The sequence below is a fragment of the Aplidium turbinatum genome, chromosome 7 (assembly GCF_918807975.1).
Source record: "Aplidium turbinatum chromosome 7, kaAplTurb1.1, whole genome shotgun sequence".
NCBI classification, from domain to species: Eukaryota; Metazoa; Chordata; class Ascidiacea; order Aplousobranchia; family Polyclinidae; genus Aplidium; species Aplidium turbinatum.
Window position 1 is genome coordinate 29,118,522 of NC_137478.1, and position 19,709 is coordinate 29,138,230.

General features: G+C 39.1%; 2 protein-coding genes across 3 annotated transcripts in view; one reads left to right on the top strand and one right to left on the bottom strand.

The window, feature by feature from the left end:
* The first annotated feature begins 7,573 nt into the window (after positions 1-7,573).
* Positions 7,574-19,709, top strand: part of LOC145774590 (uncharacterized) — a 42,155-nt gene continuing 30,019 nt past the window's right edge. For both annotated transcript variants that reach the window (XM_082585863.1, XM_082585862.1), the window contains exon 1: positions 7,574-7,709. In XM_082585863.1, the coding sequence (XP_082441989.1) occupies positions 7,698-7,709 (12 nt within the window). In that variant the 5' untranslated portion in view covers positions 7,574-7,697. The remainder of the gene's footprint in view (positions 7,710-19,709) is intronic.
* LOC145774438 (uncharacterized) lies at positions 14,917-17,218 on the bottom strand. Its single transcript, XM_082585689.1, has 2 exons — positions 16,823-17,218; positions 14,917-16,767 (listed from the first exon to the last, which is right to left on the bottom strand). The coding sequence occupies exons 1-2, from the start codon at positions 17,216-17,218 to the stop codon at positions 14,917-14,919; spliced, it is 2,247 nt and encodes a 748-aa protein (XP_082441815.1).

Sequence of the window (19,709 nt, forward strand, 5' to 3'; positions counted from 1 at the left end):
AATCATAACAAAACTATTCGAAAAAACCTTTCAAAAGTTGAAATCAATGATTCCTTGTGTAGAGATTATGGGGTGGTTCGTTTTGGTTTGCAGTTGAAGTTTGCTGTGTGGCTTTCTGTCAAAAGTACCAACTCATCTAAAATGTCTTGAAAACTGTCATTGTTGTAGCCTACAAATGGTTTAAATTTGTCCCACATGCCCGCAAACTACACAACAGACATACGATAAAATTTTCATGGAACTTCAAACTCATCGACGATATATTTGAGTTTGTTGATACCGTACATTTGTCAATTCCAACAACTTTCGAATCCTTTGCAATGTACGGTAGAATACATTTTCTTCGAATGATTCAGCTAGTTAAGTGGAGTTATAAAAGCGTTCTGTCCTCAGGAAAAGAAAATCATTTTCTTTTAAATTTATAATTGCCACTGCAACTTTAGCTTGCGAGTATAGTAGCCTACTCTTCTCAGCTTTCTCTTACTTAGATTACATCTTCCTTAAATTTCATTAAATTCATCAGTGAATCTTGTTTAGGACCGTAATCCACATAATGCAAAGCAGTCACAAATTTAAAACTGCTAGTTGTAGGCTACTTTAGCATTGACTCAGCTTCCGATCAAGCTCTTGTTGGTTCCAATATGATGCATTTGAGAAACGTCTTTAGAGCTTCAATTGCAAAGGGGTAATGTAAAGCGTTGGGTTTGACTGCACCACGCCTTGATTACCCTCTCGAAGTCAATTTTCTTTGCAAGCTTTCTTTAGATTATTCAGAACTTTTCTTCTGACTGGGCTATAACTTTAAAGATGCCACAAGCTTACAGATAATCAATTAGGCTACTCCAAAAATGATAAGACATTTGAACAACGCTGTCTGTAGGCAACATTATGAATTCCAACTAGACTTAGCCTCAGCAACAACATCCATAAACAAAAAACTCAAATAAAGAAAAAACTCACTACCTTCCAAAATCACATCATGAGTAGCATGACCAATAAAAAGCTACTTGACCACACGAAAACAGAAGACCTTTTAACTATACAAAATTACATCCAATTGCAGCCATAATAAAATCAAAAGTCTTAAAACTGTTCGGCAACACTAAAAGATCACAATTCGGAATCAGCAAAGTTTGCACAGAAGGAAAAGTAGAAGGAAAAAGAAAACGTGGCAGACAACCAAAACGATGGCAAGACAACATCCAATCTTGAACCGGACTCAACTTGGCGACACTGGGCGAGCTGGCTCAAAATCGCTAGGCTACTCTTGGAAGCAAATAACTCATGTTCATGCGCAATCTGCTGCAGGCAGAGATGATGACTGATGATGATACATAAACAAAAAATATACAGGATTTACTTTCTTTAATCGTGCTTGGACTGATACCTTTAAATTTCCCAGATAACTTATGTTGGATACAACATCCTATGCCTGGCCAACGCAGAGTTTGACGTTAAGGTTCAGTTGTCAAGCAAAAATAGTTCCCGCTTAGCTAAAACAGCACCAGCTTTCAAGTTGAAACTATCAATACAATCGAAACCGTTCAGTGATACAGAAATCATTTCAGCTTCAGATTTTACGTCTTGAAGCCGCTTGAAGCTGTTCAACATCGCCTAGTTACATTAACACGAAAATGATTTGTTCTTGATGAGAAGCATCGAGAGTGACATTTACAATTATTGAGAAATACTTGGAACTACGCACTTCATTTAAGAATTTGTTGATTATTTAGTTGGTACATTTTTACTTTAGTACTAAAAATGGGCCCCCCTCAAAAGTGCAAAAACAAAAAACTACCCGTTTTTCCTTTACAATGTTTTTTTAGGGAGGAAACTGGCCCGACTTCCCCACCCCTCTCGGATCCACTGTTGCCATCACTATCTGTTTTAGCAATAGTAGGCTACCAACCATCACTAATTTACGTATTGTAGGCCTACATTAAACATAGGGCTACTCCTGGACATGGCTCAATACATCAGGGGGTGTTGAGATAAGGTCTGTTAAAACGTTTTTGTGCAACAAAACCATTTTTTTGGTTTACGATTTATCATAGCCTAATAAATGTGGTGTTATTTGAAGGTTAGAATCGAGTCCCTCCGTCCCAGACAGAAAAATCATTCATTTTTACATTGATTCAACGTCTGCAGACTGCATTCAGCCGCACCTAGTGAATGGAATAATTCCCTGGCAGCAACACTTCAACAATCGGAAAACTACGGTAGCCACTTTAGCAAGGAAAAATTCTGCCACTGCAATTGACTAGAATGCACTGCCAACCAATCATAAGTTACGTTTTCTATGACGTGGAAAAGAGCGAAAAGAAGATGATACAAAGCAAATCAAGTGATGGATTTTCTGTCAACTGGTTGGCTTAGAGGTTAGGGCTAGAAAGTAGTTATTTCATTGACGCGGGTTCGATTCCCACCACTGCTATTGCCCTTTTTGCTTCTGTAATTAACAAACAAAGTTCAAAACAAGCATTAACTCTCTGGCTGAGTGCTAGAAAGGTCACAATTGCACGGTAGCCTCTTATAACATGTTCTGATTGGTTGGCGGTTGCATTGTAGTCATTCGCAGTGGCAGAATTTCTACTTGTTAAAGTGGCTACCGAAAACTACACTCTGTTAATCTCGGTAGCCGGCCTGCGTTAAGAACCTCTACAAGTAGGCTATGCGAAACTGCCAGGAACAACCTATCAAGGCTTTGTCAGTCCGAGGATAAAGATTTAAAAACCAACCAGCTATAGACTAGCCTATATGGGCTGGTGAAGCAGCATGCTGTTTTTATTCCTGTTTTTAATTTTTTTATTATCCTTTTTATCCTTAATTTTATTGAAGGGGCTGCGACCGTGCCAATTTTCTTTTAACTTAATTGTTTATTTCGGTCTTAAGCTCCATATTACGTTCGCGTTTTGTCACTTCTACATGTTTATAGATCTTTGTTACGTTGACTTGTAATTTTTGCTGTGATGGTCAGAAATAAAAACAGTTGAACTGAACTCCTCGTACTGACAAAGCTTTGATATGTTATTCCTGATTGTTTCTCATACCTGCTTTTGACGCAGTGCCGGTTATCGAGATTGACAGTGAAGTTTTCGATTGAGAAATAAAACAAAGTAACTTCAGCTGGTTTAACATGATGTAAGTTATTACATACACAAACATAACATAATTAAAAATAAACTCTACCGTTTTCGACACGCAGGCTTACGTGTGTCCTCATCAGGAATTACATATCTTTAACTTTAAAGTGTTCGATTGTTGAAATGTTCTTGTTGGGGAAATTTTATTTACGAGGTAACCGTTAAATGGAGAGCAGTCCCCAAAAACTTGTTATTTCAAACACATTGTGTTTTTTTTTATGCATGTCAAATTTGGTGTAATAGCTTATCTCTTTTGCCTCCATCAATCATTTATGTGTTGTATGATAGGATACAACGATGCCTTTCGTATACACTCGACTGCCTAGAAACACATGTTTTTGACAAATAGTTTTGATGGCTGGTGTAGAGGCTACACCGGTATGGTTAGCGAAGCACAATGCTCGCTGTTCCATAGTGAGTAGTCAGGTAGTGCTGATGACGCCAGAAAGATCGCTCCTTCTCACTGTTACCTTGCCATGCTAAGTTAGTGCTCGCACTATTCAAATTGAACAAAATATTTTGACCTTAGAACCAGTAGGCTACTTCGCAAATCTCTTTACAACTTTTTATGTAAATAACTTATTAATCTTCAAAAAACTGTTAGGCCTACATGAAGGCTCCCTACAATTTTGACTCTCGTAGGCTATTTCAATGGTGCTATTCGCAGTTTACTCAGAGCCACTATGGCTCTGGTTTACTCGCTGACAATTTTCCGCAACAGCTTTATCTGTTAACTGGGATATTGTGATTATTACTTGTATTGCTTTTTTGTTTGTTTTTTGCATGTTTGGTACTTGGTAGTATGTATTGACCTATTGGTCTGACGAAAAGAAATAATAACAAATGCGTTGCTTAAACGGACACCCCGAGAAATGAACACAGCAAGACACAGCAAGACACAATTATGAACCCTATAAGACACACCTACTGAAGCTTAAGAAAAAATTATCTGCTCGCAATAACCTTTTGCAAAAGCTGGGAAGCTCAAACTGGGGAGCAGATGAGCACACACTGAAGCAAACAGCACTGGCTCTCTGTTATTCGACCGCTGAATAATGCGCTCCAGTATGGGCTAGGTCAAGCCACACCAAAGTAATTGACTCCGAATTAAACCAAGCATGTAGAATCATAACTGGCACACTCCGTCCAACACCAATCTCCGACCTCTATAACTTAGCAACTATAGCTCCACCTCATATCCGAAGAGAAGCCGCTACAAAAAAGGAAAGAGTAAAACAAATATCCGACCAACGCCACCCTCTCTATGAACACAAACTTATTCCAGCAAGACTCAAGTCACGCAAAAGCTTCATCAAAGTCGGCCCATTGGAACACACAAGCGCGACAGCTGCACGACTAGAAATGTGGACCTCTGAGCCCGATAGGACACAACATTCTGCCATCCCAAGTCCTTCCGAAAGTCTACAACAAACTCCCACCCTTGAGAGAAGCGAGTGGTGCTGCCTAAACAGAGCCCGCTGCGGAGTCGGGAGAAATAAAAGCAATCTTTCCCGATGGAAGATGACTCCTGATCTAACGTGTGATTGCGGCCTAGACAATCAGACGATGAATCACATCCTCACCAACCAGTAGCGTAGCCAGGAATTTTGAAAGGAGGGGTTTTGACCACCCAACGGCGGGGGGTCTGGGGGGACTCCCCCAGAAAATTTTGAAAAATTGCTTTGAATTTGATGCATTCTGAGAGCATTTCCAACAAAAATGTGGGTACAAATATTCCTGTAAAATGGTGCTGTCCGGTAGCATAGCAAAAGGATAAGATCATGTTTTCTTCGGCATTTTTCGGAAAAAAAAGCTACGTCTCTGTGTTTTCTTGTTGCTAATTCCTGGCTGAGATGTTTGAATGTTTGGTATTGGCAAAACTTGCTCTTTTAATGCAATTTTGTTTAAAATTAGGCAATTTTTTTTTAGACTGAAAGCATCATTCTCAATATCGTGACGTCACACGAGTGCCAAAGGGGGGGTTGTAACCCCCAAAACCCCCCCTTGGCTACGCCACTGTCACCAACTGCCCCCTTAGCTCTTCATGTGATGACAACGACCTCAAAAACATCACAAACAATGCTCTTACCTGGCTCCGACACTGGCGTGACAAGCTATGAATGACTGAACACAGCGCCGCTTAATCTTAAATAAACGCAACCACCGAGCTAACGGGGCGAGACGGACAGGAATTTGACAAAGAGTTCAAAATTAAAAGGCCTTTAGTTCGCATGTTAGCAAGGCGTGCCTGACAGGTCTGTGGAGTTGAAGGGGTTTTGACGTACCCTGAATCGTTACAAAAAGACCGATTCCGATTTGACAATGAACAATAAACCTTTGTTTACAATAGTTTTTTAAAATATTGTTTCTTTTTTCAGATTTGTGTTCTACAATTTCATGAAAAAATGTCAGTGTTTTTAGTTGTCAGTTTTTGTGAGAGTCGACGTTTCATTTCGATTACAACTTCAGTAAAATTAAATTTAAAAAAATGTAGACAAAAATTAAAAAAACTCTGGCAACTTTTAAACGTCTGGCAACACTGACGTCAGAGTGGACTAGTTCTAGTTCTGATTTCTAAACAAAATCAATTCCATTTATTTTTGTTTGATGATTGCATTTGCAACAGTTAGCCTACTAATAAAGTTACAAATAGAGCACGGAAACAAAACCAAAAAAGAGGAAGTAGTCTTGTTACTTTTGTGTATTTTTCGAGAGGTTTTGTAGATGTATCTTTTTCCTCTGACTCCACAGCTTAGATACAATACAATTCAAAAGTTTCACAATAATTCAATTCACTATGTACAGTATTATAACAGTGTGGATCGACATATATCAGAGAGTATACTTCAGCATATCTAGATGACAGCATGACTGTTTAACAGTATATCAGTATACTAGCAATTACTAGTCTAGCATGCTTTGGGGGTGCAACCTAATTCGTACCATGAACAATTTGTACCGTCAGTTCGTACTTTGAAAAGATCAAGAAAAAAAATTAAAAAAGGCGAAGTCGCTGATCGCAGTTTCTGCAAATATTTTAAAAGGGTTAGGGTATCGGTTAGTTATCGGTCCGCAAACAAACAAACTGAAAAGATTGAGACTTGAGAGGAAAAAATAGAACATCGCTGATCGCAGTTTCTGTTTTTCCGCAGTTTCCGCAAACATGCGATAAGCAACTTCGGCTTTTTTAAATTTTTTCTCTCGATCTTTTCAAGGTATGAACTGACGGTACGAATTGTTCATGGTAAGAATTAGGTTGCATCCATGCTTTGGTACGGTATGGACATCAATTTAAATTTGATTTCTAGGTACATGTCAGTGTTCTGCAGTTCTGTTCTACATTCTATTAATGAATTAATTTTGGGTGTCAGACCAGTCATCCCCTTTTTTGTTTTGGTGCCGTTAGTTATTTTTGGATGCAACGGAACCTAATTTGTACCATGAACAATTTGTACCGTCAGTTCGTACCTTGAAAAGATCGAGAGAAAAAATAAAAAAAGCCGAAGTTGCTGATCGCAGTTTCCGCTAACATTTTAAAATTTTCCGCAAACACAAAACTCTTAGGATCATTTAAAGAAATTTTAAAATGTTTGCGGAAACTCCGATCAACTCTAAACCCTAACCCTTTTAAAATGTTTCCGGAAACTGCGACTTCGGCAAACTCTTAGGATCATTACCGGAAATTTTAAATTGTTTGCAGAAACTGCGGAAAAAACTTAAACTGCGATCATCGACTTCGGCTTTGTTCTATTTTTTTCTCTCGATCTTTTTAGTTTGCGGAAACACCCTAAACCTTAACCCTTTTAAATGTTTGCGGAAACTTCAATCAGCCCTAACCCTATTAAAATGTTTGCGGAAACTGCGATCAGCTATATGTTCTATTTTTTTCTCTCGATCTTTTCAGTTTGTTTGTTTGCGGATACCGATACTCAGATACCCTAACTCTTTTAAAATGTTTGCGGAAACTGCGATCAGCGACTACAGCTTTTTTAATTTTTTCTCTCGATCTTTTCAAGGTACGAACTAGTAGTAGTAGTAGTAGTCCAGTTTTAATCCGGTGATGTCCCCGTTACCGAGGGTGGCCGGATTCACCTCCAAATGCCGCAATCGCCTTCACACCCTGCCTCCACATCGATTTGTCTAATGCGTCCTCTCTTGTTAAGCCCACCTTGCTGCTTTCTTCCTCAACTTGCCTCTTCCACGTTTTCTTGGGTCTTCCTTGTTTTGCACCCGTTATTTTTTTACTGCAATAAACTGTTTACAAGAGTAGGCTAGACATTGTTCTCAGGCCATACTCACCACTTTCGTGCTCAGGATTACTAACTTGTACTAACTATACCTCTGCATGGGCAGATTAACAGCAATAATAACAATAATTAATAAAGATAATAACCATATTAATAAACTATATGTACATTCCAGTTACCTTAATATAGAGCTAGAGTGTAGGCTTAATGTTTAAAACAAGGCATCCTTGTATCTTGTGAAGTAAACAACGCTTCTAAAAAATTCTGATTGACAAGTCATTATTGAAACACGAACCAGCTGTATGATATGGAAGGAAAAGTAAGATTAGCTTGGAATAATTTACTTAAGCTTTTCATTAAAACTGCACATGAAAGGTTAAATTTAAAAGCAAAATGGTGAAAAAGCCTGGTTAAAAATTAAAGTCCCAAAATGTAGAAATTAATCATTAATCTTATGTTGTGCATCCTCTTTAAAAACTGCAATGTTTTCGTTGATTCAGTTGCACTGAAGATGAGAACAGTTTAGTTTTCGAAACATTTGTTAAACTTGGGCTTAGTTTCTACATTTGGACAATTCATTGTTTGTTTAAAAATTGAGTTGTTCATAAAATGATGTAAGCTGGGTTTTTTTTTTCGGTCATTTATCGGTCATTGACCGATTTTTTAGCAAAATGTCCGAAAAAAATATAGTCAATTCGGTCAAAATGTCCGAAAAAATACGTACGCGCTCAAATCGATTTCAGTGATTGCAAAGAAGCTTCTTGCGCCACTGTACGATTTCTTGTCAATCGGAAATACAAGACGTAGACTTAGTGTTTAAACGTTGATCCAATGTCTTATTATATGTGATAACGCAAATACAGAAGTCAGTCTTCGAAATTAGCGTGGGCAATCGGCACTTGCCGAGGTGATTGCCGACGCAGATGCGTTAGCGTTGGCAGTAAAAATGCTGAGGCCACAGGAGCGCTTGAAAGGACCAAAAGATTACAAAAAAAAAAAAAAAATTTCTTGGACAACTCCACACTCTTACTATTGCTGGATGTTTTATTTGGGTTACTTCCTACTTTGCTGGCACTTAGACACGTGCCCAGCTGAGAGAATTGAATCTTTCATAAAAATATTATCCTATTTGCATTGATTCAACGATGGTAGACGTCAAATTAGTCTAAGCATCTACTCCTTATCGCGCCTCGCGACTTTGTGTTGCTCGCAGTATCTCAATTGTGCCGAAATTATGTTAGTGTAAACGTAAATCGAGGCAATCTTTTCGCAGGAAGCTATTAATTTGTTACTGGTACCTGGTTGAGCAATTAACGTTATTTTATGATAATTCAACGCCACTAGATGTCGAATTAATGTAAAACAAACGTAAATTTCTTATTGGATACTGTTGTTACGCAATATAACCAGCCGGGAAAATTAAATCGATTTGTGTTGCCTCGAACATTGAATCAACCCAAAATTAACTTACTTTCCCCCCGTCAGTTATATAACGTTTATTACTTAACAGCGTGCGTATCGCGTTGCTCGCTTTATCGCTAGTTTTTGGTATTATTACATCACAATAAATCAAACAGTGCGGTCGTGATAGACTACTCTAGTATATATTTTGCTTTTCGCTTTACATGTTTTGGTACAATTTTTTCGTAATAAACGTTCACATGCAATTGCCGAGGCAATTTCAACTTTTGCCGTTTGACCTTGACAATGTTTTTGCAAAAATAAAAATATGTTAATTTCGAAGACTGAAAGTAACGTTTGTCTGTTCTAACTTTTCTCAGATAAAACACGACAACGTTTCTCAGCGAAACTTAATGTTGTAGCTAGTCAGGAAGTGCAAATTTTCGTTTGTATCAGCTACTTCAAAGGAAATATTTTCATCAGAAAAAATGACCGAAATAAATAAAAAATGACCGAATTTTTTCAAGTCATTTCGGACAAATGACCGAAAAGTCTCAGCGAAAAAAAAAACCCAGGATGTAAGACCACATATTATGCAGTTTCTAAATTACTATTCTATCAAACTTTTGATAGTAACCTCTTGAGTACTTTTCATCAGTTTATATTTTATTATTGAATACCCTCTTTAGGATACCTCTAAATCAGTGGTTCCCAACCTGGGGTTCGCGGACCCCTTGGGGGTCCGTGAGAAAGCATTTGGGGGCCCGTGATTACCTTGATGAATTTTGGAAAAAATTGTTCTATATGCACGGATAGAGCACCAGCTATGCTCGGAAAAAATCCGGATTTGCTGCTTTAGTAAAAAGCGATGCTCCTCGCGTGGTTCTTACCCATTGCTTCTTGCATAGGTAGGTAGCCTACGCCTTAACAGGAAAAACTTTACCAGCAAATCTCAAAGAAATTCTGACGAATTGCGTGAAAGTTGTTAATTTCATCAAAAGCAGAGCTGTAAACCACCGTACTTTTAAAGCGCTCTGTCAAGAAGTAGGGTCAGATTATGAAGTACTTTTGTATCATTCTGAGGTACGTTGGTTATCTAGAGGAGAAGTTTTAAAACGACTGCAGCAGCTAAAAAATGAGGTATCAACTCTTTTGAAAGCAAAACGAAGTCCCCTCTCAAAATTGTTTTAGAGTGAAAGTTTTCTATGCGGCATGGCCTACTTAGCCGATATTTTCGGTCATATTAACAATGTTAATCATGGCATTCAAGGACCAGGTGTGACAATAATTGATGCAGCTGAAAAACTGAAAGCGTTTTTAGCCAAGTTGCCGGTTTGGAAACGCAGATTGGAAGCAGGTAATTATGCTAACTTTCCAATGTTAGAAGATCTTATCTTGATGGATGAAACTCAAAGAGAATGTACTCTTTTGATCTCTATGAGAGAAAAATTTTCATTGATTCATACACTAAAGGGGTTTTGACCAGTAATAGGTGGTCAAAACTGCCTAGTTTAAACCAGGTTTTAACCGGTTTTAACCGGGCGGTTTAAACCGCCCCAATTTAAACCGATCAACCCTGCCAAAGCTGCATATATATTTGGCATTATATCGACCATTGACGGCTGTGCAATGAATTTCTGACGTAGCGTATTCACTGCCACAACATCATCGTCACGTTTGCAACAAGCAAACCACTGTTTGCGTTCACGCAGCAAATCCCTGCGTTCTCAGTCACCATCATAAAATTTGCTTACTTTCGTAACATCGGCTTCTTTCATTGTGGGATTCTCTAACAGCTCTCGTAGCAAGTCTGCCATTCGGTATGATGAAGAAGGGAAACGGCTAACGATTGCATCTGACGCCATTTGCAGAATGTTTTTTTAGACGTTTGAGTAGAAAACAGCAATTTCGTCTTCAAGCCAGACAAATTGTTTTCTCTCGAACGGCACTTCTTGACGCAGTGCGCGTGTTTGTGCTTAATTGTTACGCAATAGTACAATCATGTCTGCCTTTGATATGTGTGGCGCTACGTGCCACACATAAATGTAAAGCACTGAAAATATTGCGCTTTGGTGAAACGACTTTCAAGAAAGAAAAAAAAACGTTATTTAGCAATGCAAATTTCCATTTGAATCGGTGTATTTTGTAGGCAAACCAGGGCCCAGGGGTGCTCTCTCATTTATGTTGTTACCTCAGATTTTTATTTTGGGGTGCTTAAGCACTCTTCGCACCCCTGAAATGACGCCTATGTTGGGAACCACTGCTCTAAATACCCATTACGTACTGTCAGTGTTGCCAGATTTTTTTAAACTAAAAATAGTATTCTATTGAAACAAATTAATAGGAAATCAAAGCATTCAATTATACTACACTCCAAACTGTTAAAAAATTTTGCAACTGGGAAGCAGAAGTAACCTAGGTTTTGCAGGCAAAACTTGCGGATTTGGTAACCCTTAAAAATTGTCAGGCCTTGTTGACCAATGCCAGGCATTGTGGGTATTTTCAGTCAGGGTTGTCGGTATTTTACCCGACCCTAAAAAACCCGGTGGGTTTTTTTAAAAAAGCCCACTTAAAAAAACCCATTATAAAAAACCCAGAGCATCATATTTGTCCAGTTTTTATTAGAAAATTAAAAAAATAAACAAAAACACTACAAGGCACTTAAAACAAACTTTAAATTAGGACTTGCGGATGTGATTATGAAGTAAATTTCCAATAATAAACTGAAAACGCAGTGGATATTTTACAGTACGGAAACAGATTCCGGTCTTTGCATGGTAATATGGCCCGCGACCACACTTTGCCGCAATCCCCCACTACTTACTACGTCAAATAATAGTGACTGTTAGTTATTTTTTATAGTTCTTTGTTTTTGGCTTTTAGTCAAGGGACAAGTATGTTATGTTCCGTCATAAACGAGCCTTTCCATCATTTTTTTTTTATCTCTTGTAAGAATCTCCTTCAGTCTCAAGCTCTACAACTGGAATTGATTGATTTGGTTGGTTTTTGTATCTTTATCCTCGGACTGACAAAGCCTTGATTGGTTACCCTAGTAGTTTCACATAGGCCCACTTGTAGACTTTTGACGCACGGTCAGTCGGTCAGTTACCGAGATTGGCAGAGTTAAGTTTTCCAATTGTTAAAGTGTCTACCCAGAAAGAGATATTCCAATTCAAAAACATTGACAAATTTTATGCGTCACTGAATGAGTCCAAGTTTTCCAACTTGAGAAAAATGGCCATGAAACTAGGCCTACTTGTTCTGTTCTGGTCTACATAACATTTTCGACCGTCAATATCAACAAGACAAAGCTGCGATCCAATCTCACTGATGTTCTCGAGCAGTCTTTACTGAGGGTTTCTACGTCTGACATGCAGCCAGAGTTCAAAGAACTTGTTGACAACTTTGATCGACCACAGATGTCTCATTGACTTCAGCAGCTATTGAAGTACATGAAGTTAATTGTTAATAAATTCATGAAATCCTGTTTTTAGTCTCTATGCTTTAAAACTTAAAGTTTACATTACATTAAATACGATTTATTCCTTGTCTACAGTAGGTAGATAAATACGCGATTAATGAATCCGGCCCGCCAAGTACATCATTTTCCTATATCAGGCCCGGCGACTGGAGAAGTTGCCCGCCCCTGGTTTACAACATCAATCAAGTCTTATTCAAATAGAATCCGAGTATGAAAAACAAAAAGAATGGCGGTTAGAAATATATACATAGCACACCCCAGTTCTCTCAGTTAACCAAGTAAATGGATAAAAATTAGTAGTTACTTACAATCTCACTATAACTGCAGAGCTGGGCTAACTGATCAGCTGAATATTTAATCAGGCTAAAGTAACAATTATCCAGTTATTACAGACGACAGATGATAAACGACACTTTTACTCAACTATAACAGAATAATTGACCCTTTTACTCAACTATGATATATACATAAAAGTCAAAAACAGATAAAGTAAGCTTTCCTTTGTCTAGCAACAAGTCATGCCTCAGCTGAAAATGAACTTGGACCAGAGTTGCCAAAATAAAATCACACAATAACATAATAAAATAAAAAGGACCATGATGGGTCACCATAACTGGGCTAGACTGAACGCACAAGCAGCTGAACAATTGAATTTGTGACATCGCCTCCTGTCAAGAACAAAATTCTCAATTTTTGTCAACAACACTAACACAAATTCTATGAGCAAAGTACGAAATCGTACAGGGTACATACACAATAAACCATGCAATTAGTTAATTCTACTCATGCAGTCAGCACCAATATTATCGCTTCCCTTTATACATTGATACCTTATACGATAATTCTGCAAAAACATTGCCCAACGCATGACTCTATCGTTGATGAATTTAGCTTGGTCAATATACTGCAACGGCTGATGATCGGTTTGCAAAATAAACTCAATACCATACAAATACATCATAAATTTCTTAACAGCCCAAACAACTGCCAAACATTCACGTTCAATAGTAGAATAACTCTTTTCAGCATTGTTCAGCTTTCTGCTAGCATAACTAACAGGAAACAGCACATCATCATGCTTCTGTAATAAAACAGCACCCAATCCAATTTTCGAAGCATCAGTACGCAGCACAAAATCTCTGCCCATATCAGGCAATTTTAAAATAGGTTTACAAGATAAACAATACTTCAAAGCATTGAAAGCATTCTCTTGGGGTTTACCCCACTCAACCAGATTTGGATTTTCCTTTCTAGTTAAATCAGTAAGTGGCGTTGCCACCGCTGCATAATGCGGAATAAAATCACGATAGTAACCGGTGAGCCCTAAAAATGACCTCACTTCCTTTTTAGTTTCAGGCCTTTGTGCATCTTTAATTTTTGATACATTGTTGCGATGTAAACCAAGGATGCTGGTCTGAATATTATGCCCGAAAAAATCAACAGTATTGGAACCAATAAGACACTTCGACGGGCGAACAGTAACACCAGCATCTTGGAATCGCTGAAATAATAAACGCAAAGTGCACAAATGCTCTTCCCATGATTTTGTGTGTACGATTACGTCATCAATGTAATGCTGAACATTGTCTAACCCATGTAGCAGTAATCGCATAGCTCTCGCAAAAGTAGCGGAAGAGTTCACCATGCCAAATGGCATCTTGAGAAACTCGTAAGTCCCATCATTAGTAACAAAAGCTGTTTTGTGCACATCACCCGGTGCAACTGGGATCTGCCAATAATCCTTGGTGAGATCCAATGTTGTGAAAAACTGATCATCACAAAGCTTTTCGAAAATTTCACTTGTTGTTGTCATCGGCTCTGGATCAAACACAGTTATCTTATTTAATTTTCTGTAATCAATGCAGACACGGTTCGAGCCATCTTTCTTCGGTACAACCACCACAGGTGAGGCATAAGCTGAGTCCGAAGGACGTATGACACCACTCTCAAGCATCTCATCAATGTCTTGCTTGAGTTGAGCTCGTACACTAAACGGAATCCTGTAAGGCTTAGATCTAACAGGCTTTTCAGACGTCAAATCAATCCTATGTTCAACAAGATTAGTGTTGCCAGGTAAACCACTAAAAACATCACCAAATTCTTCTATCAGTTCAGCAGCTCGATTTCTTTCATTTTTTGACAGCTGTTGACCATAGTTAACTTCATCAGTTGACTCTTTGGATTTCATTGGTATAAACTCCAGCAAGTTCTCATCAGCTTCTTGTTCTGGCATAATCTCAAGTTTTGCAGCACCAACCAACATTTCACTCTCGTCCTCTCGCACATAATACTTCTTCAACAAATTTACATGGAACACTTTCAACTTTCCACCAAGATCAAGTTTGTAGTCGTTCTGGCCAATTTGACTGATTACCTTGAATGGGCCTTTCCACTGCATCAATAGCTTGTTGTTATCAGTAGGTAGTAAGATGAGAACAAGGTCATCACTTTTAAATGTTCTTTGTCTTGTCTTGCGATCAAAATTTCGTTTGTAATGGGTCTGGGCCTTTTCAATTTCATTGCTCACAACTTTGAAGGCTTCCTCCATTCTCTCTCGAAGGTCAAATACATACCGATAGCTGCGCAAAACTTCGGGCTTGGTGCTCGAGCTGGACCACATCTCCTTTAAAATGTGCATCGGGCCTCACACAGATCTGCCATACAGCAACTCGAATGGTGCAAATCCAGTTGTTTCTTGTGGCACTTCTCTGTATGCAAAAAGTAAAGCATTGATGAACCTGTGCCCCTGTGTAGGTTGATCGCTACACAACCGCTTCAACATCATTTTCAACGTGCCATTAAACTTCTCTGAAAGACCATTGCACTGCGGATGGTAAGGTGTCGTTGAAATATGCTTAATTTTTAACAGTTGTTCTACTTCTTGCATGCACTCGGAGACAAATTGCGTCCCCATATCACTCAAAATTTTCTCCGGAATCCCAAGTCGACTGTAGATATCGACCAGTGCTTCAGCGACAACTTCTGTGGTAATGCTTTTTAGAGCGACAGCTTCTGGGTAACGCGTGGCATAATCCACTAAAGTTAAAATGTACCGATGACCTTCAGCACTGGGAAGCTGAATCGGTCCAACTAAGTCCACTGCAACTCTTTCGAATGGAATGTCAATAATAGGCATCTTCTGTAACGGAGCGTGTGGTACCCGACCTTTGGATATTGTCCTCTGGCATATGTCACATGAACGACAGAACCGCTTCACATCATATTTAATGCCAGGCCAATGGAAGTTTGTCAAGATTCTGTCATTTGTTTTCTTGACTCCCAAATGACCACCCATCAAAGCATCATGAGCCGCTTCCATGGTCTTTAATTGCAATAACTTTGGTACCACTAATTGCTGGATCCACTTCCTACCATTAACTTTTGGGTGCTGATACCAACGATACAGCAAACCTCCGTCCTCTTTAAAGTAAGACCTTCCCTGTCCTTTGATTCTTTCTTCAGTCATGGATCGAAGGCAAATGAGTGAATTATCTGCCTGTTGAGCTTCTTTAAACTCTTCTTTGCTGACTGCATACCAAGGGCTACCATCATCAATCTTCAGAGGTTTGAGGTCTTCTTTTTTCTTTCGAGCTTGTATTCTGGTTGTCACAGCAAATGCTTCCTTCCACACTGGGTCCGGATCATCTGGTTGTCTAGCTCCACTGATATTACCAACCACCAGGTCATAAAGAGACTCTTCTAGACAAAGAGCATCCACTTCACCTTTGTAAAACGGAGTGTCAATTAGAATTCTTGCAATTGGAGCATCAAGTTCTGCTTTGTTCAAAAGCTTCAAATGACCAGTTGCTCCTGTCAGTTGAGAGTTTTTCACAAACTCTCGTTTAACAATTACTCGATTGCAGCCAGTGTCTCTAAGCACAGTGACCATTGTTTCCCCAACTAAACCTTTATTAATAGGAAACTTCTTGGATACGGTACACGTTGCCAGACATGCACAGCCATTAGAAGCATAAACATCTTGGGAATCTCTCTTCTCGATTTGTCCTGCAGCTGCAAATTTTCTAGCTGGAACGCGTACTCGGCAGTCTTTTGCCAAGTGCCCAATCTTGTTACAAATGTAGCACTTTCTAGCATTTGGCATGTCTGATTTGAGTTTCGGACAATCTTTGACTATATGTCCAAGACTCTTACAGTTAAAACAGTGTGGGCTTCCTTTCTTGCCTTCATTTTCTGCGTTTGTCTTTCTTGTAACTTCTGATAGGTCGAGACTGTGTGCTCTTGGGAATTGATCAGCAATGGTAGCTAGTGTAAATAGATCTTTCGGGGCTTGCTCCTTCAGATATATGGCAAGATTCTTTGGACATGACTTGACAAACTGCTCTTTTACAAGCAAATCTCTAACACCTTTCCACTCTGTGCCACATCCAGCCATTTCAACCCACTTCTCAATATAATTTTGAATCCGCACTAAAAATTGTTCTGACGTCTCTTCCAGTTGAGGTTTCGCATCTCTAAATTTTGATCGATACCCCTTCTTCAGTCAGCTCATACCGGTTAAGCAAAGCTTGCTTCAACTGGTCATAATTTACCGCAGCCTCATCGGATAAACGCGAATAAACATCCAAAGCTTTTCCCGTCAACAAAGCACTGAGTGACGTTGCCCATTCTTCTTTGTCCCACCGACTAGCTGCAGCGAACCTTTCAAACCTTAACAGGTAGCTATCAAGCTCATCTTTCCCATCTACAAATATTCTCAATTTAGGGGTTTTCCCTTTGTGGGAAAGCACCGAAGCAGTGTCTCCATTGACTTTCGCAAGCTCAAGTTCCAATTCCTTCATTTTTTGTTGAGCTTCTGTCGCTGCTCTCCTCTCATCAGCCAATCGAAGCTTCTCTTCTCTTTCAAAAGCTTGCTGATCTGCCACAAACTTCCTCAACTCTTCACCTTCGTATCCCAGTTGTTTTCCTGCATCAATAAGCTTATCCATTGCAAGCAACTTCTTTTTAAGGCAAAGTACAACAGGTTTGCATATACAGTCACTTTTTTTTGGAATAAAAATATCCCGGACGAGCCCCCAGATGTCACGGTTTGTCTGATTTACAAACGCGCGCGGACTGATATGCAGAAAAGCACTTTTTGTGTAGCCTTAGTCACTTTATTAAATACAGTTTACAACATCAATCAAGTCTTATTCAAATAGAATCCGAGTATGAAAAACAAAAAGAATGGCGGTTAGAAATACATAGCACACCCCAGTTCTCTCAGTTAACCAAGTAAATGGATAAAAATTAGTAGTTTTATTACGCTAATAAAGTATGGATCTAAAAGACTTGCGCCCTAGACTCTTAGCTGCGGACCCGCAAAGTAAAGACGCTAAACGACAATGGGTGCATTGGTACAAGTCTTTTACAATTTATCTAGAAAAGCTCGGAGAAGTTTCAGCTGAAGACAAGTTGAATTTGCTTATAAATCATATAGACGCTTCAATATATGAACTGGTGTGTGAGACAACAAATTATGATGAAGCTATCGAACAACTGAAGCGCCTTTTTGAAAAGGTTTCTAACCCCATGTTTTCTCGATTTGTTTTAAAAACTAGGAAGCAGAAGCCAGATGAATCACTAGACGAGTACATGCAGACCTTAAAGCGATTGAGCCTCTCCTGTGACTTTCGGGCCGTATCGGCAGTTGCGCATAAAGAGGAAGCTATACGTGACTCGTTTATCGCTGGGATTTTGTCAAATCACATTAAACAACGCTTGCTAGAGGACAAAAATGCTTCGCTACAACAAACTTTTGATAAAGCTCGATCCTTAGATGATGCCCAAACGTTTTGCAATCGTGTCGAAATGACTGCGAGCCAGACTCCGTCTTCACTTAATTGTGGCGCAACAGCTTTTGAAACACGTCCTACCTTTAAAATTGAAGATCCTTCAGATAAGGAAGAAAGCTCAGATGTTAGCGCCGCGTTGGTTGAAAAGTGTAACTATTGCGGAAATAGGCGACATAGTAGAAGATATTGCCCTGCTCGTGAAGTTATTTGTTTCAAATGTTCTAAAAAAGGTCATTTCTCAAAAGTTTGTCGTCTTTCCAGGGTAAATCGAAAACCTATTTATTCATCTGCTTCTACTCCACGAGATGTCATTATGAATATGACAACCGAATCTTTCGACACCCACGCAAAGGTCAACGTCCCTGTTACAGTTAACGGAGTTCAAGCCAATGCTCTCATCGACACTGGCTCTACCCTTTGTCACATGAGCGACCGTTTAAGAAAGCGTCTAAAACTAAATCTTGAAGAAAGTGAATGCCGCATTGGTTTAGCTGTGAAAGGATGTTCATCGCAAAGTTTAGGAATCTGTAACGTAAAAGTCGCGCTTTTTGGACAAGAGTATGATAATGTAGGAGTCACTGTTTTGAAAAATTTGCTCACCGACCTAATTATCGGACAAACTTTTATGAAACAGCACAAAAGCGTGAACATTCAATTTGGAGGGCCTATGCCAACGTTACAGATCGGAGCATTAGAAGCTATTAAAACGTCTACTTCAATACAGCTTTTCAAACACTTAAGGAAGGAGTGCCATCCGATTGCAGCAAAGCCTAGAAAGTATTCTCAAGCCGATAGAAGTTTTATCTCTTCAGAGGTGCAGCGACTTTATAAGGAAGGTTTAATTGAGCCGAGTCGTTCGCCATGGCGAGCACAACCTCTTGTGGTCACTCAAGAAAATCACAAAAAGCGTATGGTCATCGATTTTAGCCAAACCATAAACAAATTCACTTGTTTGGACGCGTATCCTTTACCTCTTATGTCAGACGTAGTGAACAATGTTGCTAGGAACAGCATCTATACAACGCTAGATTTAAAAAGTGCGTACCACCAGGTAGAAGTTCCTCTGCAAGATCGAAATTACACTGCTTTCGAAGCCGATGGAAGCTTGTGGCAATGGAAGAGAACGCCGTTTGGTCTAACGAATGCAGTACCTGGTTTTCAACGGATAATGGACAACATTATCAAAGACTACGAGTGCAAAGGTACGTACGCTTATCTTGACAATATTACCATTTGCGGGAAAACCCAAGAAGAGCACGATCAAAATTTATCAAAATTTCTTGCAGTAGCTCGAGAATGCAATCTAACTTTCAATGAAGCAAAAAGTACTTATTCGGCAGATACAATCGACTTGCTTGGATATAGAATCTCTAAAGGTACTTTAAGTCCTAACCCCGAAAGAGTGGAATCTTTACTAAAAATCCCGCCTCCAAAAAGTAGTAAACAACAGCAGAGGATTGTCGGTTTATTTGCGTATTATGCGCAATGGATTTCGCGTTATTCTGACAAGATTCAGCCTCTAATTCGAAACACTACCTTTCCTCTGAATGATGCAGCCCTAAACTCTTTCGCGACGTTGAAAGCTGAATTGGCTCAAGTTACGCTTGGGGTGATAGATGAAGAAATTTCATTTACAGTAGAAACT

What these genes read in the sequence shown, in the direction of transcription:
- LOC145774438 (XM_082585689.1), bottom strand. Translation starts at nt 17,218, where the DNA reads ATGGATAAGCTTATTGATGCAGGAAAACAACTGGGATACGAAGGTGAA. An exon ending in GTTTATCCGATGAGGCTGCG is followed by an intron (nt 16,768 to 16,822) that starts GTAAATTATGAC and finishes AGCTGACTGAAG; the next exon opens with AAGGGGTATCGATCAAAATT.